Source organism: Ranitomeya imitator, chromosome 3 (genome assembly GCF_032444005.1).
Source record: "Ranitomeya imitator isolate aRanImi1 chromosome 3, aRanImi1.pri, whole genome shotgun sequence".
Lineage (NCBI taxonomy): Eukaryota > Metazoa > Chordata > Amphibia > Anura > Dendrobatidae > Ranitomeya > Ranitomeya imitator.
Genome location: NC_091284.1, coordinates 37270920 through 37298259, shown reverse-complemented (window position 1 = coordinate 37298259; position 27340 = coordinate 37270920). Strand labels below are relative to the sequence as shown.

General features: G+C 44.2%; 1 protein-coding gene across 2 annotated transcripts in view; it reads left to right on the top strand.

Annotated features, from left to right (window-relative positions):
- DOP1B (DOP1 leucine zipper like protein B) overlaps nt 1–27340 on the top strand; it is a 124134-nt gene that overhangs the window by 45272 nt on the left and 51522 nt on the right. For both annotated transcript variants that reach the window (XM_069760768.1, XM_069760767.1), the window contains exon 3: nt 26371–26552. In XM_069760768.1, coding sequence (XP_069616869.1) covers nt 26371–26552 — 182 coding nt within the window. The remainder of the gene's footprint in view (nt 1–26370; nt 26553–27340) is intronic.

Genomic DNA, 27340 nt, shown 5'->3' with positions numbered 1-27340 from the left:
ACCTTTAGCATATATTGATTCAGAATTACAAACTTCTGCAAATTTTGGCTTCATGAACCATCACTTCTCCTACTTCCATTGTCCCGTTATCAATATTTCGTCAGGACGGAACCTCAAGGTAGAGTCTAAATCCAATGTGCCGAGAACACACGAGACTGAAAATGAGATTAAATGCTGAAGCCGTTCCCAATATTCCCTGTAATCTGATGTAGGAAAAGCATATTATCATCCTGTGTGTGTGCGCCAGCAGAATAGTGAGTGCAGCTCTGGGGTATAATACAGGATGTAACTCAGGATCAGTAATGTAATGTATGTGCACAGTGACTGCACCAGCAGAATAGCGAGTGCAGCTCTGGAGTATAATACAGGATGTAACTCAGGATCAGTAATGTAATGTATGTACACAGTGACTGCACCAGCAGAGTAGTGAGAGCAGCTCTGGAGTATAATACAGGATGTAACTCAGGATCAGTAATGTAATGTATGTACACAGTGACTGCACCAGCAGAATAGTGAGAGCAGCTCTGGAGTATAATACAGGATGTAACTCAGGATCAGTAATGTAATGTATGTACACAGTGACTGCACCAGCAGAATAGTGAGTGCAGCTCTGGAGTATAATACAGGAGGTAACTCAGGATCAGTAATATAATGTATGTACACAGTGACTGCACCAGCAGAATAGTGAGTGCAGCTCTGGGTATAATACAGGATGTAACTCAGGATCAGTAATGTAATGTATGTACACTGTGACTGCACCAGTAGAATAATGAGTGCAGCTCTGGAGTATAATACAGGAGGTAACTCAGGATCAGTAATGTAATGTATGTACACAGTGACTGCTCCAGCAGAATAGTGAGTGCAGCTCTGGAGTATAATACAGGATGTAACTCAGGATCAGTAATGTAATGTATGTACACAGTGTCTGCACCAGCAGAATAGTGAGTGCAGCTCTGGAGTATAATACAGGATGTAACTCAGGATCAGTAATGTAATGTATGTACATAGTGACTGCACCAGCAGAATAGTGAGTGCAGCTCTGGGGTATAATACAGGAGATAACTCAGGATCAGTAATGTAATGTATGTACACAGTGACTGCACCAGCAGAATAGTGAGTGCAGCTCTGGAGTATAATACAGGATGTAACTCAGGATCAGTAATGTAATGTATGTACACAGTGACTGCACCAGCAGAATAGTGAGTGCAGCTCTGGGGTATAATACAGGAGATAACTCAGGATCAGTAATGTAATGTATGTACACAGTGACTGCACCAGCAGAATAGTGAGTGCAGCTCTGGAGAATCATACAGCTTGCAAATGTAGGTGCTTGAAAAGAAATGTAAACAATTCTCGTTTTCCCAATAAAACTAGTTTAGTTTGGGGAAAAATAAGCGCCCCCAAAAAGCGACACGTATGTTGTGGCATTAAAATCAAACATATTAAAAAAAAGTAAAATGAAAACCTCTGTAATAATGAGTGTCGTGCTGTCCTTCTTGTATTCTGGGCTTCTCCTGCGGCTCTTTATATGGTGAGATCTCTTTAGATCCGGTGTATGAGGGCCGCACGTGACGCCAGCACACATCCTCCAGGAGCGCAGCCGCATCTGCCCGGATCCAGTGCTGGGAATAACTAGATTTGGCCTCCAGGACTTTGTCACTCGCTGACTCACTGCTCCGTTTGTCCTGCTGGCGGCTGAGCACGGAGGCATCGGTGCGGGGAGCGGCTCGGGCCCCATCTGCCAGTCCCCGCTGCATCCTGGCTGTGGTCTGAACTGGTACATGGCGCCTAAACTGCGCATCCTCCTGGTACGGCTCGTCACACCTTACACCGCTAATTATAGTAATGTAGCAGAGCTGCATGCGTCACTTCACTGCAGTCCTATGTAAATCCACAGATTGTGATACCTCAGTGAGGTTTTCATTTTTTTAGATTATATAAATTCTATTTGACATGGCCGTTCTATGATTTCATACACCTGGTTGTAATATATCATTGTTTTCGCACCTTTTTTTTTTTTTTGAGTAAATTAATAAATATCCAATCGGTGGGTTTAGACTCTGGGTGCGATCTGATCACCCGGCGATCAGCAGGGAGCCTCACGTTTGCTTCTTCCTTAGCCAGGCACAGCGCCATACCTCCCACAGTGGCTATCCCTGGTACTGCAGCTGAGGCACCTTGCTATTCTAGGCTACAAAAAGTACAGGCCCGTGCCTTGTATGTAATGAAGGGGATGCAGTACTGGGAGGACTACCGCCGATCGCTGGCGGTGCTGACAGTCATACCCCCCCACACACTAAACCCTACAAATACGTCTTCAATTTCTTAGCTCTGGAAAACCCCTTTAATGATTGGCTACCATATGCAGAGCCCGTCATAACTGCCTGGATCTCCGTTGGATTGCATATTAACATGCCAGGATAAGGAGTGTTATATAGGGGAAAAGCGTCTCCTCTGCTGGAGGTCCCGACCTGTCCAGACAAAGCCAGTGCTGTGAATAGACAGTGTGTAATACCTGGCTTCTCCTGTGGTGGCGCTGCAGGGAAATACAACACTTACTTCCAGCAGATCGCTGGAGGTCCCAGCCAGGGGAAACCTGAATCCGCTAATTGGCACAGGACCTCTCTAAGGTGTTTTTGTCGTGTGATCGTATCCGCTCTGTGCGACCGTTTTTACCACTGCTGCCTTCTACGAGCTAGGGACAAGGTGTACAGGAGATTGGCGGCCTCTCAGGGCACTACTCATCTAGGGTTCTCCTCGTCTAGGAATTCTTGGCTTGGAAACTTCCAAAAAGTTTTGCTCAAAAGGGGACATACCCTCTAAAACAGAACAGGGGTGCACTTATTTATTTATTTATTTTTTTAGTCCATGGGATTACACAGTAATGCAGATCTGTCACACAATTTGATAATAGAAACTGTATTGATGGTATCAGTGGATGTCTTAGACCTGATGAGGCTGGTGTACTTACATGTCAGAATGGCTAGGAACAGCTGCAGCTTGTATTGAGCAGTGTGAGATCTCAGCAGCAGCTGGGAGGAGGGACACTGAGGAGCTGTCCATCAGACCAGGAGGATGAGGAGTCAACAATAGCAGGGGGAATGAGGACCTGTCCATAGTTTTTAGGGGGCTTTTGGCCGTGCTATAAAAAAAAATCTCTGGTTCCTTTAAGTCTGGCTTAGATTATCCATTTTCAGTTAATGGTGAATAAAGAAAGAGAACATTTTACACCCACATACGTTTTGAATCCCACACTTTTCCCAAAATGTAAAAAAAAAATATTTATTTTACTCACTTTTTTATATATATGGCTGAAATAAATGAAAAGAAAAGTGGCGTGTGCTCACATATATAAGGTGAGGTCCGATGTTTGCCCCCAAATAGCATCTTGAACCTGTTCTTGAAGTTTGGCGCTCATACAAATGGTGAAGAATTAGCTGGGCGGCTATTTGTCAGGAGCACTTAAAGAGGACTTGTCACCAGGTCACGAACGGCCAGTTTTTGCTCTTATTTGACGCCTACTCCTCCCCTGAGTATTTTGTTTTTAAAAATGTCTCCAGAGATACGGGGCTTTTTATTTAGTGATAATTTGTATGGTCTTTACTAAGAGGGCGTGGCTCGAGGGATCCTCGGGGGCGTGTCTCGAGGCTGACCTGCATAATTACCCAATGAGCCGCGACCCACTTGGTAAACAGTATAAAAATGGCACTAAATAAAAATGCCTATAACTCTGAAATCGTACGGATGATTTAAAAAAAAAAAAATAGGAGCAGAAAGCAAAAACTGCCCACTTCATCTGGTGACTGGAACACTCATCTAAATTTAGGATAATGGATTCTTTACGAAGGTTTCGGCAATCATACTCCTGTGTTTCCGGTCAGACGGCCCTGAGTCACAGATATTGATTACTGTAGATATTTTACAGCTTACTATCTACATCCAAATTGGAGAGACTCTGTTTTCCTAAATGCCTAAAATCATTAAAAGGTTAACTTTTTTTTTTTTTAGATGTGGCTTTTCTGCAGGCTGCTTTTTTTTAGGCTGGGGGCGACAATATCCATGGCCCCTTACCTGCCTGAGAATACCAGCCCCCAGCTGTCTGCTTTAGCAAGGCTGGTTGTCAAAAATAGGGGGGACCCAACACCATTTTTTAAATTTATTGAAATAGTTGTCAGTGTGACACATACCGGCACCTGGGAGTCAGCAGTACAGTTAGCGCTGTTCCCCGGTGCCGGGTGCTGAAGATGGCTCACATCATTCCCTCCTGCTTGCGCTGTGATCAGGGCTAGCAGGGGAGAATGTTGAGTGTTGTATTCAACTGATAACAGCGAAAGCAGGTAGCGGCTGAAGAGCGTATTCATCAGCTGCCCGCCACCTGCGCTATAAATAAACAACAACAAAAAAGAAAAAAAAAACGGCGTGGGTTTGCCTATATTATTGATATCCAGCCTTGCTAAAGCTGACAGCTGAGGGTTGCAGCCCACATCTGTCAGTTTTGCCTGGCTGGTTATCAATAATATAGGCAAACCCACGCCGTTTTTTTCTTTTTTGTTGTTGTTTATAGCGCAGGTGGCGGGAGGCTGATGAATACGCTCTTCCACTGCTACCTGCTCTCGCTGTTATCAGTTGAATACAACACTGTACCGCTGATTCCCAGGTGCCGGTATGTGTCACACTGATGACACATGGATGTCATCCATGTGTCATGAGTGTGCACGTTTGCGGGACGTTTTGCGGCCTGTACTGTTGTAAAAAACGGACATGTTAGCGTATTTTGCCCATGGGCACACAGTCTGTGAAAATACACTGACATGTGCACAGACCCATTAACTTGAATTGTGTAGGTGTCTCCGGTACGTGTGAAAACTGTCACCACTCGCACTGGAGACACTGAAGTGTGAAGGAGCCCTAAAATGGGGCTGTTCCTGCAGCGGGTGTGTGGATTTCTGCAAGGAATTTACAAATGAATCGAACAGTCACATACATTTCTGCTAGGAATCTGTGGATTCACTCAGAAGGGCGTGTTCACATTTTTGCTGCATATTTTATAGAATGTACAGGACCAGCAAAATCAATGATATTTCTGAAATCTCATGCACACGTTTTGGTTTTTGTTTTTTTTTCAGCCCTGCTGTGTCTTTGCCAAATATCTGTGTTTTTGTTGCTCTTTTTACCCATTCAAATTAGTAGCTCAAAAAAATGGTGCAAAAGATGTTGCAAAAAAATGTGCATATTGTACAACAGCATTTTTCCTGCCGAAAAATCCTCACCAGAAACCCTATGGGTGTGTACACACACATATATATCTACTATATAAAGCTGAATGTGTGTATGTGTGTATGTCCGGGATTGGCATCTGCACCGTCGCAGCTACAACCACAAAATTTTGCACAGTCACACGTCTGGACCCTGAGAGCGTCATAGGCTATGTTGTGAGGCGAAATTTTAACCCCGCGCTTTCCAATTCACCAAACAATTTTGCCCCTATCTACATAATGGGGAAAAAAGTGAAAGGAAAAGTGTTGGAGGCGTCGCAGCTACAGCTACAAAATTTTGCACAGTCACACGTCTGGACCCCGAGAGCGTCATAGGCTATGTTGTGAGGTGAAATTTTAACCCCACGCTTTCCAATTCACCAAACAATTTTGCTCCTATCTACATAATGGGGAAAAAGTGAAAGGAAAAGTGTTGGAGGCAAATTGACAGCTGCCAGATGTGAACAAGGGGGACGTAAAGAGTGAGAGCGATGGCGCCAAAGAGTATATACCGTACAGTTGCTAAGGTGGGGCCCCGACATGGGATACTCACCACACACGGGGATATGAACACACACAAAATGCGCCACACACTACCACGTGCTTGAACACATATACCACCCTCAGCACACATTTCACCACAAATACACCAACCTCGCCACATAAAAGTCGAAACACAAAAGTCGCCACTCAAAACTCGCCACGCGCAGAACTCGCCACATGCAAAAACTAGGCTCTTGCAAAACTCGCCACAAGTGCAAAACTCACCTCATGGAAAACTCGCCACACGCAAAACTTGCACCCGCGGAAAAATTGCCACATGCACAAAAGATGCAACACATGCAAAAGTTGCCTCACACAAAACTTTCACATACTCAAAAGGCACCACACATAAAACTCGCCACGCGCAAAACTCGCCATTCGCAAAACTTGCTGCACACAACTTGCTACACTAACCTGTCACATGCAACTCGACACACAAAAAGTTGCTACACGCATGTTGCTACACAAAACTCATCCCACAAAAGTCGCTACATGCATGTTGCCACACGCAACTCAACACACACAACTTGACAAACGAAACTCGCCCTAAAACACACACAAGTCTGGTATTATCCTTCAAAAATAAAAATCTGATTAATAAGCAGACAAACTACAAGAACAACAAATGTGCCATATAGGCAATACGGCAGCTGTCAGTCACATGACCTGTCTAATATGTGTATGTGTGAGCTAATATATACTGCCAGGGGGAGGGCTTCCTGTTGGCTGGGGATTTATCAGGCTGCCAATTTAGCTTACAAATACTGAGGTAAAAATACTGAGCAAATAACGTGTGAACGAGGTCTAATACAGGAGGAGATGACATACAGGTATATACTATATACAGGAGAGATGACACACAGGTATATACTATATAGAGGAGGAGATGACATACAAGTACATATATATACAGGAGGAGATGACATACAGGTATATACTATATACAGGAGGAGATGACACACAGCAATAAAAGGGGAGAAGCCAGCGCAGCCTAAGGTTAAGACGCAATACATAAAGTGCAAATGCACATATTAATTTCTAACTGTATTTTCAAAATGAGACATTTAGCAAACAATTGATCAATTCTTTGAGCCACCCCGCCTCTTCACGGCAATCTCATATTGGGGCAGTCCTACACTACGTTTTTTATATTCGCTGTGCCATAAAGGCCTCCTAAATGAACTAAATGCAAGACCACATTAAAAACATGCTGTACCTGGAGCATATACTGAGTCACCCCCATGGCGCCAGAGTAGGCAAGCGAGGATAAAGGTTGACCAGGAGATGACACACAGATATATACTATATACAGGGGAGATGACACACAGGTATATACTATATACAGGAGGAGATGACACACAGGTAGATACTATATACAGGAGCAGATGACCTACAGGTATATGCTATATATAGAAGATGACATGCAGGTATATACTATATACAGAAGGAGATGACACACAGATATATACTATATACAGGGGACATGACACACAGGTATATACTATATACAGGAGGAGATGACATACAGGTATATACTATATATAGAAGGAGATGACATACAGGTATATACTATATACAGGAGGAGATGACACACAGGTATATACTATATACAGGAGCAGATGACCTACAGGTACAGTGGGGCAAAAAAGTATTTAGTCAGTCAGCAATAGTGCAAGTTCCACCACTTAAAAAGATGAGAGGCGTCTGTAATTTACATCATAGGTAGACCTCAACTATGCGAGACAAACTGAGAAAAAAAAATCCAGAAAATCACATTGTCTGTTTTTTTAACATTTTATTTGCATATTATGGTGGAAAATAAGTATTTGGTCAGAAACAAAATTTCATCTCAATACTTTGTAATATATCCTTTGTTGGCAATGACAGAGGTCAAACGTTTTCTGTAAGTCTTCACAAGGTTGCCACACACTCTTGTTGGTATGTTAGCCCATTCCTCCATGCACATCTCCTCTAGAGCAGTGATGTTTTTGGCTTTTCACTTGGCAACACGGACTTTCAACTCCCTCCAAAGGTTTTCTATAGGGTTGAGATCTGGAGACTGGCTAGGTCACTCCAGGACATTGAAATGCTTCTTACGAAGCCACTCCTTCGTTGCCCTGGTGGTGTGCTTTGGATCATTGTCATGTTGAAAGACCCAGCCACGTTTCATCTTCAATGCCCTTGCTGATGGAAGGAGGTTTGCACTCAAAATCTCACGATACATGGCCCCATTCATTCTTTCATGTACCCGGATCAGACGTCCTGGCCCCTTTGCAGAGAAACAGCCCCAAAGCATGATGTTTCCACCACCATGCTTTACAGTAGGTATGGTGTTTGATGGATGCAACTCAGTATTCTTTTTCCTCCAAACACGACAAGTTGTGTTTCTACCAAACAGTTCCAGTTTGGTTTCATCAGACCATAGGATATTCTCCCAAAACTCCTCTGGATCATCCAAATGCTCTCTAGCAAACTTCAGACGGGCCCGGACATGTACTGGCTTAAGCAGTGGGACACGTCTGGCACTGCAGGATCTGAGTCCATGGTGGCGTAGTGTGTTACTTATTGTAGGCCTTGTTACATTGGTCCCAGCTCTCTGCAGCTCATTCACTAGGTCCCCCCGCGTGGTTCTGGGATTTTTGCTCACCGTTCTTGTGATCATTCTGACCCCACGGGGTGGGATTTTGCGTGGAGCCCCAGATCGAGGGAGATTATCAGTGGTCTTGTATGTCTTCCATTTTCTAATTATTGCTCCCACTGTTGATTTCTTCACTCCAAGCTGGTTGGCTATTGCAGATTCAGTCTTCCCAGCCTGGTGCAGGGCTACAATTTTGTTTCTGGTGTCCTTTGACAGCTCTTTGGTCTTCACCATAGTGGAGTTTGGAGTCAGACTGTTTGAGGGTGTGCACAGGTGTCTTTTTATACTGATAACAAGTTTAAACAGGTGCCATTACTACAGGTAATGAGTGGAGGAAAGAGGAGACTCTTAAAGAAGAAGTTACAGGTCTGTGAGAGCCAGAAATCTTGATTGTTTGTTTCTGACCAAATACTTATTTTCCACCATAATATGCAAATAAATTGTTAAAAAAACAGACAATGTGATTTTCTGGATTTTTTTTTCTCAGTTTGTCTCCCATAGTTGAGGTCTATCTATGATGTAAATTACAGACGCCTCTCATCTTTTTAAGTGGTGGAACTTGCACTATTGCTGACTGACTAAATACTTTTTTGCCCCACTGTACCTGTAGGTCATCTGCTCCTGTATATAGTATATACCTGTGTGTCATCTCCTCCTGTATATAGTATATACCTGTATGTCATCTCCTTCTATATATAGTATATACCTGTATGTCATCTCCTCCTGTATATAGTATATACCTGTGTGTCATGTCCCCTGTATATAGTATATATCTGTGTGTCATCTCCTTCTGTATATAGTATATACCTGCATGTCATCTTCTATATATAGCATATACCTGTAGGTCATCTGCTCCTGTATATAGTATCTACCTGTGTGTCATCTCCTCCTGTATATAGTATATACCTGTGTGTCATCTCCCCTGTATATAGTATATATCTGTGTGTCATCTCCTGGTCAACCTTTATCCTCGCTTGCCTACTCTAAAGACATTTAGCAAACAATTGATCAATTCTTTGAGCCACCCCGCCTCTTCACGGCAATCTCATATTGGGGCAGTCCTACACTACGTTTTTTATATTCGCTGTGCCATAAAGGCCTCCTAAATGAACTAAATGCAAGACCACATTAAAAACATGCTGTACCTGGAGCATATACTGAGTCACCCCCATGGCGCCAGAGTAGGCAAGCGAGGATAAAGGTTGACCAGGAGATGACACACAGATATATACTATATACAGGGGAGATGACACACAGGTATATACTATATACAGGAGGAGATGACACACAGGTAGATACTATATACAGGAGCAGATGACCTACAGGTATATGCTATATATAGAAGATGACATGCAGGTATATACTATATACAGAAGGAGATGACACACAGATATATACTATATACAGGGGACATGACACACAGGTATATACTATATACAGGAGGAGATGACATACAGGTATATACTATATATAGAAGGAGATGACATACAGGTATATACTATATACAGGAGGAGATGACACACAGGTATATACTATATACAGGAGCAGATGACCTACAGGTACAGTGGGGCAAAAAAGTATTTAGTCAGTCAGCAATAGTGCAAGTTCCACCACTTAAAAAGATGAGAGGCGTCTGTAATTTACATCATAGATAGACCTCAACTATGGGAGACAAACTGAGAAAAAAAAATCCAGAAAATCACATTGTCTGTTTTTTTAACAATTTATTTGCATATTATGGTGGAAAATAAGTATTTGGTCAGAAACAAACAATCAAGATTTCTGGCTCTCACAGACCTGTAACTTCTTCTTTAAGAGTCTCCTCTTTCCTCCACTCATTACCTGTAGTAATGGCACCTGTTTAAACTTGTTATCAGTATAAAAAGACACCTGTGCACACCCTCAAACAGTCTGACTCCAAACTCCACTATGGTGAAGACCAAAGAGCTGTCAAAGGACACCAGAAACAAAATTGTAGCCCTGCACCAGGCTGGGAAGACTGAATCTGCAATAGCCAACCAGCTTGGAGTGAAGAAATCAACAGTGGGAGCAATAATTAGAAAATGGAAGACATACAAGACCACTGATAATCTCCCTCGATCTGGGGCTCCACGCAAAATCCCACCCCGTGGGGTCAGAATGATCACAAGAACGGTGAGCAAAAATCCCAGAACCACGCGGGGGGACCTAGTGAATGAGCTGCAGAGAGCTGGGACCAATGTAACAAGGCCTACAATAAGTAACACACTACGCCACCATGGACTCAGATCCTGCAGTGCCAGACGTGTCCCACTGCTTAAGCCAGTACATGTCCGGGCCCGTCTGAAGTTTGCTAGAGAGCATTTGGATGATCCAGAGGAGTTTTGGGAGAATATCCTATGGTCTGATGAAACCAAACTGGAACTGTTTGGTAGAAACACAACTTGTCGTGTTTGGAGGAAAAAGAATACTGAGTTGCATCCATCAAACACCATACCTACTGTAAAGCATGGTGGTGGAAACATCATGCTTTGGGGCTGTTTCTCTGCAAAGGGGCCAGGACGTCTGATCCGGGTACATGAAAGAATGAATGGGGCCATGTATCGTGAGATTTTGAGTGCAAACCTCCTTCCATCAGCAAGGGCATTGAAGATGAAACGTGGCTGGGTCTTTCAACATGACAATGATCCAAAGCACACCACCAGGGCAACGAAGGAGTGGCTTCGTAAGAAGCATTTCAAGGTCCTGGAGTGGCCTAGCCAGTCTCCAGATCTCAACCCTATAGAAAACCTTTGGAGGGAGTTGAAAGTCCGTGTTGCCAAGTGAAAAGCCAAAAACATCACTGCTCTAGAGGAGATCTGCATGGAGGAATGGGCCAACATACCAACAACAGTGTGTGGCAACCTTGTGAAGACTTACAGAAAACGTTTGACCTCTGTCATTGCCAACAAAGGATATATTACAAAGTATTGAGATGAAATTTTGTTTCTGACCAAATACTTATTTTCCACCATAATATGCAAATAAAATGTTAAAAAAACAGACAATGTGATTTTCTGGATTTTTTTTTCTCAGTTTGTCTCGCATAGTTGAGGTCTACCTATGATGTAAATTACAGACGCCTCTCATCTTTTTAAGTGGTGGAACTTGCACTATTGCTGACTGACTAAATACTTTTTTGCCCCACTGTATATACTATATACAGGAGTAGATGACATACAGGTATATGCTATATATATAGAAGATGACATGCAGGTATGTACTATATACAGGAGAAGATGACACACAGGTATATACTATATATAGAAGGAGATGACATTCAGGTATATACTATATATAGGGGAGATGACACACAGCAGGTATATACTATATACAGGGGAGATGACATACAGGTATATACTATATACAGGAGATGACATACAGATGTATACTATATATAAGGGAGATGACAAACATGTATATACTGAGGTGAAAATGAGAGGTGTGAGGTGAAAATGAAAAGGTGTGAGTGCAAAATGAGAGGAGTGAGGAAAAATAGTGGAGTGATCAGAAAATGACAGATGTGAGGTTGAAATGACAAGTGTTAGGGGGGAATGAGAGGAGTGAGGGAGAAAATGAAAGATGTGATTGGGAAAATGAGAGGCGTGATGGAAAAATAAGAGACGCGAGGTGCTATAACTAACCACAGATATTTACTATGCCCAGGCAATGCCGGGCTCTTCAGCTAGTGTGTATGTATATATATATATATATATATATATATATATATATATATAATATATATATATATATATATATATATATATATATATATATATATATATATATATTTATTTATTTATTTTGAGGTTTTGGATTAATAACTGAGCGGAAACTCTCCAAATCATCCTCAAAAATGCGAACCTCCTCAAAAACGTAGAGGTTCAGCTCAGTGGCTCTGTTTTTTTGAGCAGTTTTTGGAGCTGGAACTCTCCAAATCTTCCTCCAAAAAAGCAAAAATCATCAAACATGTGGGATTTCTTCTCCATGAGTAATAAATATGGGCACGACTAATGATCTTGGGATGACTACATGGATGAGATCCCGTGGGTATGACGTGGCCTGATAACAACACTCCGGGAAGTTACAGAAGTGAATGTTGACATAACATGAAAATGATCGTCGCTGCTCACAGCAGTCGGACCCCCGCCGATCATTAACATACCACCCATCCCGTGAATATGTGAAAATTGATTTCACCGGACAATCCCTTTAATAAAAGGAAAAAGTCTTTCCAAAATTGCAATTTTTCCACTTTTTTTTTTAAACTTTTTCTAAGCAATACATTACTACTAGTACTGTTTTTGTATCAGCCCATACACCATGCGAACCCCTCTAAATAATGGCCTGAAAATCAAAGTATACATTGGTGTGTCAACCCAACCCGGAGGAATAGAAGGATCAGACATGTTGATTTTTAACATGCCCCATCTTTGTTACTCGCCCTGTTGGGGTCCGAATGAACTGTACGTGGACAGTTTGCAATGGTCTGCAGGCCCCTGTGACTTTCCGCCGGTCACAAACCTCGTCATGGATTGTTTCTTTGCCTGCGGGTTTTTCCTCTAGTGCGGGTGTGTCCGTAAACATTGCCGAACAGGATGTGGAAGGATCTAGTAATTACTAATGTGGCAGCTGTCGCAGGGTGGCGTTATTATTGCTCCCTGCACGACCCGAACACGGGGGCAGCCGCTATCAGTACCGGGACCACTCGTACAAATTAAAGGGGAACCCCAGCAAGGAACTGGTATTCTGTGAATAATGTAAAATTATATACAGTTTGCTGCATGTATCAATTCAAGATCTCTGCTTGCTGTCAGCTCATTACACTACTGATAACTGTACAGTAATGAGTTGTAGACCGGTGTGTAGTGATCGCTCTCGGGTACCTTGAATATTGGGGGTGCAAAGTGTTGGCCCCCATCGATCTGATATGGATGACCTCAAGGATAGGTCCTCATTATAGAACTCCTGGACGATGATTTTAGGCTTAATTTACATATATATATAGATATATACACTAGATGGTGGCCCGATTCTAACGCATCGGGTATTCTAGAATATGCATGTCCACGTAGTATATTGCCCAGCCACGTAGTATATTGCTCAGCCACGTAGTATATTGCCCAGCCACGCAGTATATTGCCCAGCCACGTAGTATATTGCCCAGCCACGTAGTATATTGCCCAGCCACGTAGTATATTGGCCAGCCACGTAGTATATTGCCCAGCCACGTAGTATATTGCCCAGCCACGTAGTATATTGCCCAGCCACGTAGTATATTGGCCAGCCACGTAGTATATTGCCCAGCCACGTAGTATATTGGCCAGCCACGTAGTATATTGCCCAGCCACGTAGTATATTGCCCAGCCACGTAGTATATTGGCCAGTCACGTAGTATATTGCCCAGTCACGTAGTATATTGCCCAGCCACGTAGTATATTGCCCAGCCACGTAGTATATTGCCCAGCCACGTAGTATATTGCCCAGCCACGTAGTATATTGCCCAGTCACGTAGTATATTGCCCAGCCACGTATGTAACAGGTTAAAAAAGACTTAAAATAAAAAATAAACATATACTCACCTTCCTAGGGCCCCTTGTAGTCCTGTCGCCTGTGTGCGGTGCAAGCGGCAGCTTCCGCTCCCAGGGTTGGTATCAGCGCAGGACCTGTGATGACGTCGTGGTCACATAACCGTGACGTCATGGAAGGTCCTTCTCGCATAGCATCCTTGACACCGGAACATGCATACGCATCATCAATAGTAAAAAGTTGGTCACACAGGGTTAATAGCAGCGTTAATGGAGTGCGTTACACCGCAGCATAACGCGGTCCATTAACGCTGCCATTAACCCTGTGTGAGGGCTGACTGGAGGGGAGTATGGAGCGGGCACTGACTGCGGGGAAGAAGGAGTGGCCACTGACTGCGGGGAGGAAGGCGCGGTCATTTTGCCGCCGGACTGTGTGCCCGTCGCCGATTGGTCGCAGCAAAAACAGCCACGACCAATCAGCGACTTGGATTTCCATGACAGACAGAGGCCGCGACCAATGAATATCCGTGACAGAAAGACAGAAGGACAGATGGAAGTGACCCTTAGACAATTATATAGTAGATATATATATATATAATTATAACATATTTTTTTTTCTTACATTTTTTTATTATAAAATTATCTATGTGGGGCGGTTTTCTCTACCAGCCGTATAGGACCCAGTATAATTACTCAATGGTGCCACGATGGTCCCTTACATTATTTTTTTTTTTTTGCCACAAATCAAGCAGACTGAAACTAAATCGCTCTATTCTTATCAATTCATTATTTGTTTTCGGGGATTTTGGAAATGAATTAACTTATGTAAACCCTCCAGTGATTGTAGTGACATGCACTTGTGCTCTCGGCAGGACGGTGCATTGCATTTTCCATTCTGTTATCAGTTAAGTATCTCGCTTTGGCATCTACATTCGTCCTTGCTACTGTTCGGGTGATTTAGCTGAGGAATAATTCCCAGGGATTGTCTAGTTATAGAACTCCTTTTTATATCCAGCAAAAGGTATTTCTGGGGTTATCCTATGTTTTGTGCAGGAGCGCACTGCTCCCCTGCATTGCAGCTTCCTCCTTGCAATGGTGACAGTGCACTCCTGGAGATTGACAGTTCGGGTTGGCGACATGGTGGAGCCCACCTGATCTATGGGCTCTTTCAGAACTTTCTCACTCTCGTGGTGGCATCAGTGAGGTGAACGGAGTTTATTGGATACTAGATTGTGGCCCGATTCTAACGCATCGGGTATTCTAGAATATGCATGTCCCCGTAGTATATGGACAATGATGATTCCAGAATTCGCGGCAGACTGTGCCCGTCGCTGATTGGTCGAGGCAACCTTTATGACATCATTGTCGCCATGGCAACCATTATGACATCTACGTCGATACTGTGCCCGTCGCTGAATCAGAAACATGGGATTTCTACATCCTTTATGACATCATCGTCGCTGTGCCCATTGCTGATTGGTCGAGGCCTGGCGGCCTCGACCAATCAGACACGCGGGATGTCTACGTCCTTTATGACATCATCGTCGCTGTGCCCGTTGCTGATTGGTCGAGGCCTGGCGGCCTCGACCAATCAGAGACGCAGGATTTCTACGTCGATGCTGTGCCGGTCTCTGATTGGTCGAGGCCTGGCGGCCTCGACCAATCAGAGAGCCTGGATTTCCAGGACAGACAGACAGAAAGACAGACAGACAGACAGATGGAAAAACCCTTAGGCAATTATATATATAGATGAACCCCGCTCACCTTTTTCTTTTCACCGCAAGGCACTGAGCTGCGCAAACACGCGCAGCTCATTGTCTCTGCTGCCTTGGGTGCTGAACACAAGTGTCATGCCAGTGTTCACCATGCCAAGGTATATGTAGCAGTGGTAGTCGTCTGTGGACAAATGGATTATTATCTTCTCATCAGAGAGGTGAGGAATATGGTTGTTTATTTTTTTAAACTCTTTTACAGGGAGGGGACATAAAATTATCTTAATGTCAGGGACAGGTGAGGATTATGTTGCTTTATTATTTTTACAGGTGACATGGGCTTCAATGGATTGGGCGTAAAGGTGAGTATGTTTTTTTTGTTTTATTCTTAATTCAATAAAAGTGTTGTGTCATTATTTCATATAAAGTACTTTATTCAGGATGTTTTTATTTTCTATATGACTATTTTAATAACCAGCAAAGGCTAAGTATACAGCTGTAAGCTGATATTGCTAGCCTGAGAAGCTACCTGGGCGTTACCCCCTTCCCAGGCTATAAACATCTGCCCCCAGCTGTCCGCTTACCCTCTGCTGGTTAATAAAATGTCAGGGGATGCCGAGCTATTTTTTTTTTTTTTTTTTAGAGAATTATTAATTTATTAATAAAAAGCATGTTCAGTTCTATTTCTCTCGTTATAAGTTATTTTTTTGGATTACTTACATATTCTTTGAGCGATACGGAGATCTCAGCGCTGAAATCTCATCTCCCAAAATCTTGGTGCCGAGATCTCCATCTGCGCATTCGCCACCTCCCGGCAGCCATTTTCCTGAAGTCCAGCGCACAGGAAAGCATGGACGAACTGCCGGGGGTCTCTGGCCTTTGACAAAATGTTGGCGGAGACGCCAGCATCACCGGAGACACCCCCACAGCACAGGAGCCTCCTCTCAGCACAGGAGCCCCCCGCAGCACAGGGCACCTGCTCACCCCAGGCCTGCGGCCTGCAGCACCGCTCCACTCCTGCCTCCTCCAGCAGCGACCCTGGGACCCCGCTTCACCGCAGCCACCACCCCCGGTAAGCAATAATGGATTATAAGAAGCACCACCATTTTATTAAAAAAAAGTTTTTTTCCTATTTTTCTCCTCCAAAATTTGGGGTGCGTCTTATAATCCGAAGTGTCTTACAAAGCGGAAAATACGGTATTTGGCTCTTCACAGCAATAATTTCCTGTGTGTGGCCCAATTTAGAAAGAACAGCACCCGGGTCTTTACATTCTTCCCTCATTACCTACAAGGAATTCGAGTGTTTATTAGTTTGCACCTTTTATGTTCTTTAGAATCTCCATTATGAATGCAGGAATTTATAGATTTTTTTGCACTGGTTTAACCCCTGCTGTTTGTATTTTTAGTTAATGTGTTAGACATCAGAGTTGGACGGCCTTACCCTCTGTAGTGATATGGTCATTTTGGAATGTAGATGTGACCATGGGCACAAGTATTGTATAAGCCAAGTGAAAAATTCCTCTGAGAGCTGTGAACCTTTGTGCACAAACCTGGGGGGGACATGTCACAGAGACGGAGATGGTAGGCTTTTTGGGCTATCCGTGCACCAGAAACCAATATCCATGATGGCTATGAACATACATTTTTTGCCAGAAATTATAGTAAGTATGTTAGGACACCGTTGGCCATGTACCCATATTTTAGAAAACTTTTTGGGCTGGTGTACAAAAAAATTGCAGAAAAGTTGCAAAAGGTTTTGCACAACTACTTTGTTTGCAAACTTTTAAAGCCAGAAAAGTTGCATAAAGACTGATAAATTCCCTCAGCAAGAAATGGGTTTCAGGTTCCTTTTAACCTTTTGGGTATGTGCACACGTTGCGGATTTTGCTGCGGATCCGCAGCAGTTTCCCATGAGTTTACAGTACAATGTAAACCTATGGGAAACAAAAAAACGCTGTGCCCATACTGCGGAAAAAAAACGTGCGGAAATGCAGCGTTTTATTTTCCGCAGCATATCAATTCTTTGTGCGGAATCCGAAGCGTTTTTACATCTGCTCCAATAGAAAACTGCAGATGTAAATCCGCAGGGGAATCCGCAATAGAAAACGCGATAAATCCGCAGGAAAAACCGCAGCGGTTTTGCCCTGCGGATTTATGAAATCCGCTGCGGAAAAATCTGCAGTGGACCATTCTACGTGTGCACATACCCTTAAGGGTAAGTTCACACACAGCGTTTTTTTTTGTCTGCAGAAAAACCTGATCTCTTGACAGGAAAGAAGCTGCAAAAAAAAGCATGTTTTCCTTGTTTTTTCTTGTGGTTTTTTTTTTCTTCGTTTTTTGCCATGCTTAAAGGGAACCTGTCACCTGATTTTGGCGGGACAGGTTTGCGGTCATATGGGCGGGGTTTTCGGGTGTTTGATTCACCCTTTCCTTACCCGCTGGCTGCATACTGGCCGCAATATTGGGTTGAAGTTCATGGTGTGTCCTCCGAAGTATACGCCTGCGCAAGGCAATCTTGCCTTGCGCACGCCCAGTATGCTTTGCCCAACTGCGGGCAAAGCCGAAAAGCCTTAGTGCGCATGCGCTGGCGCACTATGTCCTGGAAGTATTTCGCTGTGTTGCGGGCCACCATCTAGTGAAATAATAATGTTCTGCCAGCATTCAGCGTCCACTTTTGAAGGCTACAGGAGCCATATTAGTACAAAAGCTTCAAGCTTCTCAAAGCTGGTGCCAGCACCTATCGAACCTTGGCATATGCCGATGCCCGCTGCCCCCGGAGGTCCCAATCTGCCCTATGTGCCCTGCATGTGTAGAGCAGGATCACAAACTGAGCTTGCACCAAATAGCGCCAATTCCGACGGTGTTGTAAGGCTACTTTCACACATCAGGTTTTTTGTTTCAGGCACAATCCGGCAATTTGTGAAAAAAACGGATCCGTTTTTTTCCCATAGAGTTGTATTAGCGCCGGATTGTGCCTGATGGCCAGACGTTTCATCCGTTTTTTTCCGGATCCGTCCAAATAGTCGTTTCCGGCGGACAGAGAAAACGTCCACTGCAACGTTTTTTTGTCCGGCGGAAAAAACGCACATTGACGGAATCGGCCAAAAACACATCAAAAGGATGTGTGAAACCACGAATACGGTGCCCGGATCAGGTTTCCAATGCATTTTCCATACAAGTCGGGCAGATCTCGATCTCTCTCTCTCTCTCTCTCTCTCTCTCTCTCTCTCTCTCTCTCTCTCTCTCTCTCTCTCTCACTCACTCACTCACTCACTCACTCACTCACTCACTCACTCACGGATCCGGTGCATCCGTTTTTCGCAATTTAAGTCGGATTCTTTTTTTAAACATTAGTCGGATTTAGCCTGAAAACAAAAACCTGATGTGTGAAAGTAGCCTAAGCCGGCCACCAGGTCTAACGGCTGCGAGCAGAACTTGCACCGATTGCAGCAGTTTAACCCCTTAGATACCGCTGTCATTTGTAGCGACGGCTTTTAGGAGGTTGGAAATAGGGTGCGTAAGGCTACGTTCACATTTGCGTTCTGCCGGGCTGCGTCGGGCGCAGCCGCGGCGACGCATGCGCCATGCGCCCCTATATTTAACATGGGGGCGCATGGACATGCGTTTGCATGCGTTTTGCGATGCATGCATCTTTTTTGCCGCAAGCATTAGGGCGCAGAGGACGCAGCAAGATGCATTTTTTTTGCGTCCAAAATCCGGCAAAAAAAGGACGCATGCGTCGCAAAACTATGCGTTTTGCATGCGTTCTTGTTTGCGTTGTGCGTTGCGTCGCCGACGCAGCCCCGCACAACGCAAATGTGAACGTAGCCTAAGTCACTGTCCTGGCCACCTCAAGGCACCTGTGCCCGCCATCTTTGCTGACTTATGAAGCTAAGGCTGTGGCTGGGCTTCCTAGGATATTGGTAATTTTGATATATCCTGCAATAATGTAGTGTTTTGTACAATAATAATAATAATAATAATTTTTATTTATATAGCGCCAACATATTCCGCAGCGCTTTACAAATTATAGAGGGGACTTGTACAGACAATAGACATTACAGCATAACAGAAATACAGTTCAAGACAGATACCAGGAGGAATGAGGGCCCTGCTCGCAAGCTTACAAACTATGAGGAAAAGGGGAGACACGAGAGGTGGATGGTAACAATTGCTATAGTTATTCGGACCAGCCATAGTGTAAGGCTCAGGTTCATGTAAAGCTGCATGAACCAGTTAACTGCCTAAGTATGTAGCAGTACAGACACAGAGGGCTATTAACTGCATAAAGTGAATGAGAACATAATGCGAGGAACCTGTTTTTTTTTTTTTTTTTTAAATAGGCCACACAGGGATCGTTAGGTTAATGCATTGAGGCGGTAGGCCAGTCTGAACAAATGAGTTTTTAGGGTACGCTTAAAACTGTGGGGATTGGGGATTAATCGTATTAACCTAGGTAGTGCATTCCAAAGAATTGGCGCAGCACGTGTAAAGTCTTGGAGACGGGAATGGGAGGTTCTTATTATTGAGGATGCTAACCTGAGGTCATTAGCGGAGCGGAGGGCACGGGTAGGGTGGTAGACTGATACCAGGGAGGAGATGTAGGGTGGTGCAGAACCATGGAGTGCTTTGTGGATGAGGGTAGTAGTTTTGTACTGGATTCTGGAGTGGATGGGTAGCCAGTGTAATGACTGGCACAAGGTAGAGGCATCGGTGTAACGGTTGGTGAGGAATATGATCCTGGCAGCAGCATTCAGGACAGATTGGAGCGGGGAAAGTTTGGTAAGAGGGAGGCCGATTAGTAGAGAGTTACAATAGTCCAGACGAGAATGAATAAGTGAAACAGTCAGAGTTTTTGCAGAGTCGAAAGTAAGAAAAGGGCGAATTCTAGAAATGTTTTTGAGATGCAGGTAAGAAGAGCGAGCCAGTGATCGGATGTAGGGGGTGAATGAAAGGTCAGAATCAAGGATGACCCCAAGGCAGCGGGCATGTTGCTTTGGAGTAATGGTGGAACCGCACACGGAGATGGCAATGTCAGGCAAAGGTAGGTTAGTAGAGGGAGAGAACACGAGGAGTTCAGTTTTTGACAGGTTTAGTTTCAGATAGAGGGAGGACATGATGTTAGAGACAGCGGTGAGACAATCACTGGTGTTTTCTAATAAGGCAGGCGTAAGATCAGGAGAAGAAGTGTATAATTGGGTGTCGTCAGCATAGAGATGGTACTGGAAACAAAATCTACTGATTGTTTGTCCAATAGGGGCAGTATACAACGAGAAGAGGAGGGGGCCTAGGACTGATCCTTGAGGAACCCCAACAGTAAGGGGAAGATGAGAGGAGGAGGAACCAGCAAAACATACAGGGAAGGATCGGTCAGAGATATAGTAGGAGAACCAGGAGAGAACGGTGTCCTTGAGGCCGATAGAGCGGAGCATAGTGAGGAGGAGCTGATGATCCACAGTATCGAATGCTGCAGAGAGATCCAAGAGAATTAGCATGGAGTAGTGACCATTAGATTTAGCTGTTAGTAGGTCATTAGAGACTTTAATGAGGGCAGTTTCAGTAGAGTGTAAAGAGCGGAAGCCAGATTGAAGAGGGTCGAGAAGAGAGTTATCTGAGAGATAGCGGGTAAGACGGGAGTGGACCAGGCGCTCGAGGAGTTTAGAGATGAAGGGAAGACTAGAGACAGGTCTATAATTAGCGGCACAGTTTTGATCGAGGGATGGTTTTTTAAGTAATGGATGTATGATGGCATGCTTAAATGAGGAGGGAAAAATACCGGAAGTGAGGGAAAGGTTGAATATTTTTGTTAGGTGAGAGGTGACAGCCGGGGAAAGGGACTGGAGGAGATGTGACGGAATGGGGTCACTGGTGCAAGTGGTCGGGCGAGAAGATGCAAGGAGCCTGCTTACTTCTTCTGTAACTGCTTCAAAGTCAGAGAGTGAACTAGATGCAGTGGGGGAGGGAGACAGTGCATGGTATGAAGAGATTGGGAGATGATTTCCTGTCGAATGTGGTCAATTTTTTCTTTGAAGTAATTGGCCAGATCGTCAGCACAAGCGATCGCAGGTTCGAGAGTGCTAATAACAAAAAAAAAAAAAATAGTTCAAATCAGCTAAAATTTTCCTGGAACGTAAATTAAATAAAAAAAACAAAAACATTTTGTATTGCCGTATGCGGAACTGTACGAACTAAAAAAAAAAAATTACAATATTTATCCAGTACACTGAATACTGAAATCAAGAAAAAAACAAAAATTAAAATGGCAGAATCTCTATTTTTTGCTCACTTTGACTCCCCCAAACAAGAATAACAGCGGATCAGAAATTTGTATGGAACCCAAAATGGTACCGCTAAAACCACAAGCCCTGATACAATTCAATAAGAAGTTATAGTTTTTGGAAGTAGAAGAGCCATTTATACAGAAAATCGCACTAGGCCTCAAGCAGTTACCCCTAGCAACCAATCAGATTCTCGCTGTCATCTCTCTGGTGCAAGTTTCCAAATGAAAGGAGTGACCTGATTGGTTGCTATGGGCAACAGCTCCATTTGTATTTTCTGTGCAGAAGATTGTATAAGTGAGACACCTTCCCTGTGGGACGAGTAGAGCGGAATGTGTCGGTGCTGGCGGTCATGTGCCGTGTATTCTGTGTGACTTGTTTACATTGCACTGACACGTCGGCGTTCAGTCATGTGGTGGAGCTCGTATTAATAAGCTGCACCCTGCTCCACGCCATTGTCCAGGATTGTCCCGTAGCGCTCGCCCCCTCTTTACCTTCCTGTCAATCTCCTCATTCATGATATTTTTCAGCAGGACTTCCTGGGTCTTTTAGATGATAATGTTATTTTATTATTACGTATTTAATAAGAATATACGGTAATTACTATTTATTAAGTCTTCACACCTAGCTGTTTTTTTTTTTCTGTTTTTTTTTTTTGTTGTTGTAAGGGTTGTGTTAGCTTCAGCATAAACATGGTGTGTAACATAGTGTAAACTTTGCTTTTCGAGCGGTTTTTGTGTGCAAAAAGAATCTGTTTTGTTCAATATTTAAGCAAAGTTATGAAAACTCATGCCCATACTTAAAGGGAACCTGTCACCTGAATTTGGCGGGACCGGTTTTCGGTCATATGGGCGGAGTTTTCGGGTGTTTGATTCACCCTTTCCTTACCCGCTGGCTGCATGCTGGCCGCAATATTGGATTGAAGTTCATTCTTAGTCCTCCGTAGTACACGCCTGCGCAAGGCAAGGGTCCATCACAGAATGACGGCACATCGCTAGTGCATGCCCATTATGGCATGCGTTCGCGATGCGCCCAATAATAGGGGTTATGGCAGCGTTAACGAACTGCCATAACACAATGTGAACCCAGCCTTAAAGGGAACCTGTCACCCCGAAAATCCCAGGTGAGGTAAGCCCACCGGCATCAGGGGCTTATCTACAGCATTCTGTAATGCTGTAGATAAGCCCCCGATGTATCCTGAAAGAGGAGAAAAAGACGTTAGATTATACTCACCCAGGGGCGGTCCAGCTGCTGGTCTGGTCAAACGGGTGTCTCTGGTCCGCTGCGGCGCCTCTCATCTTCATTCCAAGACGTCCTCTTCTGGTCTTCAGCCACGGCTCCGGCGCAGGCGTACTTTCTCTGCCCTGTTGAGGGCAGAGCAAAGTACTGCAGTGCGCAGGCGCCGGGCCTCTCCGACCTTTCCCAGCACCTGCGCACTGCAGTACTTTTGCTCTGCCCTCAACAGGGCAGAGCAAAGTACGCCTGCGCCGGAGCCGTGGCTGAAGATCAGAAGAGGACGTCTTGGAATGAAGATGGGAGGCGCCGCAGCGGACCAGAGACACCCATCCGACAGGACCAGCAGCGGGACCGCCCCTGGGTGAGTATAATATAACGTCTTTTTCTCCTCTTTCAGGTAACATCGGGGGCTTATCTACAGCATTACAGAATGCTGCAGATAAGCCCCTGATGCCGGTGGGCTTACCTCACCCGCGATTTTCGGGGTGACAGGTTCCCTTTAAGCCTGTGAAATGTTCCTCGATGGGGCTGAGATCTGGGGATGACTCGGCCATTGCAGAATATTCCACTACTTTGCTTTCACAGGATATTTTGGATTATTGTCCATCTGTCCTGTGAAGCTTCATCCAGTCAACCCTACTGCATTTGGCTGAATCTGAGCAAAGTCTCGCCCTGTACACACAATATTCATCTGGCTGTTTCAGTCTTTACTCACATCATCAATAAATACTGGTGGTCCAGTGGCCATTGAAAGCCATGTACGCCCCGGGGCACGCCATCACACCGCCTCCGCCATGTGTCACAGAGGATGTGGCGTACTGAGGATCATGAGCCGTTCCAAGTCTTCTCCAGACTTTTCTCTTCATTCTGGAACAGGTTGATCTTCGTTTTGCTTTTCCAGACCTGGGCGGCTTCCTTAGATGTTTTTTGGCAAAGTCTGATTTGGCCTTTTTATTTTTCAAGCTAATTAATGGTTTGCACCTTGTGGTGATCCCTCTGTATTTGCTCTCATGAAGTCTTCTCTTTGTGGTAGACTTAGATACTGTTGATCTGGCGACTCCTAACTTTTCTGCTATCTCTGTTGTGGTTTTCTTTTTTTTCTCATCTTAAAGGATATATCCAGGACTTTGTAAAAAAAAAAAAAAAAATGTGCCTAAGCACTAACAGGCACTTAGTTGCTACAGTACCTACCAGCTTATTGTGCTCAGCATCATTCTTACCCGGCAGAGGTGTCACAGACCGCTCCTGCTGGCAATTCAGCTGCTTCTCCTGATGTCACTTTTCTTTTCCTTCCTCTTCTGTTGACAGGCAGCATGACATTGGCAGTCCAGCCTAACTGCGGGATCTGGCTGTCAATCAGCATGACTTTAGCAGTCACGCCTCGTCGACAGAGCAGCCTGGAAAAAGAAGAGCTGCTCTGTTGACAGGGAGCAGCTGAACCACCAGCAGGAGGGGACAGTGACCACTTCTTGCCAGCTCTTGGTACAACAGGCAGGTAGTTGCCTCTGCCTTTTTTTTCTATGTGTCAAAAATCTAAGTCCCAGACCATCCCTTTACTGATGTTCTTTTTCTTTTCCATTGAGAGCTCCTTTGACCACATGTTTAGGGTTCGCAGCAACATCTTCCAAATTAAAATGCCACACCAGGAATCTGCAACTTTCTACCTGCTTAATTGAGGGTTTTTCCTTCTGTCTGTCTGTCTGTCTGTCCAGGAAATCCCGCGTCTCTGATTGGTCGAGGCCTGGCGGCCTCGACCAATCAGCGACCGGCACAGCGACGATGATGTCATAAAGAACGTAGACATCCCGCGTCTCTGATTGGTCGAGGCTACATATAATAATTAATAATAATAATTATTATTATTATTATTTATTTATATAGCACCATTAATTCCATGGTGCAGTACATGAGAAAGGGGTTACATCAAAATACAAATATCATATACAGATATATTATAGAGCTGTAATTCCTAAATCCTTACTCAAATTAGGATGTGACTGCCCTCAAATTAAAGCTAAGCTAAACCCGATCGCTGCTCCATTCATTCCCCATGGGGCCACCGAAAAAAGTCGATCACGGCTCTCTGCAGTCCCATAGGGAATTAATGCCGCCGAGGTCAAGCTTAGTCGCTGCCACTCCATCTTTACTGGAGATAAAAGTGCCACGTTCTGACGATTGCTGTTGGGGACAGTGGATGGACACCCACCGATCAGTAAGTTGGATAACTCGTTTTCACCAAAGAACTCCCTAAATTTCTTGAGCCTTGAAAAATCGGTTATCCAAATCGAACCCAGAAACAAATATCTCAAAGTCCTCTTATGGGAACGGAGGGGTAGTGCGCATGCGCAACAACCTTTCCGTAAGGCCAATAGAAGTGAATGAAGCAATGCTCATGCATGCGCATTACCGCTTCATTCACACATGAAACTTTTGGTTCCTTGTTCTGGGATCGTACATTTAGTGGGAAAACCCCTTTCAATTAAAGAAGCCCTCCTCCTCCCATCAGTTTTCATCCTCTTTATATATTGCAGTCAGCATATTACATAGCACTGTGTACTTACAATTGCTCATTTTGCGGTTGTACCCAATTAGTTCTTCTCTTTTCCCTTCTCTACGTGGAAACAGGAAGTCTCTTGTCCCTGCATTTATCATTCCCCTCTCCAGCTCCTGACCCAGCTGCTCCCTCTTCTTTCCTGCCTTTGACTACTTTTGCAGTGACTCATGAGTCATACAGGGAAAATTGACCTCCTGTTTCTACATAGAGCTTACAAGGATTCAGCTAGTCAGTTATTAACCACGTGGTGTCATAGACCTAATGGGAAAGAGAAGAAATGGCTGGTAGAAAGACGAAATGAGCAATTGTAAGTACACAGTGCTGTATAATATGCTGATTGTAAGAAGGAGTACTTATTTAAGAAATTTAAAAAAAAAACAAATCTACCTGAATCTAGAAAACAGTCACTGCGGCAGCCAGTGATTGGCTGCAGCGGTGACAGGCCAACAATCCTGGAATTGAAAAGATGAACAGCCGGGCAGTAGGGACGGTATGTGAATATTTGGTTTTTCTTATTTGTTACCAGCTCTCTATATAACCAGCCCTTGGCTGAGGACATCTGGTCCGTGTCGTATCACTAACATTATTTTCATTCTTATTTATTCCAGGCTCTGCAGAGTAATCTCAAGTACTGCTTATTACCAAGGAGACTGATCATTAGTAAGAGACTGGCACAATGCCTACACCCAGCTCTGCCAAGTGGGGTTCATTTAAAAGCTCTCGAAACTTATGAAATCATATTTAAGATCATTGGAACAAAATGGCTGTCCAGAGACCTTTTCTTATACAGGTAACCTATTTTTTTTCCCTTTGATAAAACTATAACGTTTTTGAATAAAACTGATTTTCAGAGCTTCTACAAAATAGACTATACCTGTATGTGTCATGCCACCACTGCTCAGAAGTAACCCTATTTAACGTTCATTATCTTGCTTAAATCTGTGCAGCACTTTTGTTTTAATGCTGTCTTCTGTGCAGTACCTTTGTTTTCATGCTTCCCTCTGTGCAGCACCTTTGTTTTCATGCTGCCCTCTGTGCAGCACCTTTGTTTTCATGCTGCCCTCTGTGCAGCACCTTCGTTTTCATGCCCTCTGTGCAGCACCTTTGTTTTCAATCTGCCCCCTGTGCAGCACCTTTGTTTTCATGCCCTCTGTGCAGCACCTTTGTTTTAATGCCCTCTGTGCAGCACCTTTGTTTTAATGCTGTCTTCTGTGCAGCATCTTTGTTTTCATGCCCTCTGTGCAGCACCTTTGTTTTAATGCTGTCTTCTGTGCAGCATCTTTGTTTTCATGCCCTCTTTGCAGCACCTTTGTTTTAATGCTGTCTTCTGTGCAGCATTTTTGTTTTCATGCCCTCTGTGCAGCATCTTTGTTTTCATGCTACCCTCTGTGCAGCATCTTTGTTTTCATGCTACCCTCTGTGCAGCACCTTTTTCTAAGCTGCCCCCTGTGCAGCACCTTTGTCTTCATGCTACCCTCTGTGCAGCACCTTTGTTTTCCTGCTGCAATCCTGTGCAGCACCTTTTTCTATGCTGCCCTCTGTGCAGCACCTTTGTTTTCATGCCCTCTGTGCAGCACC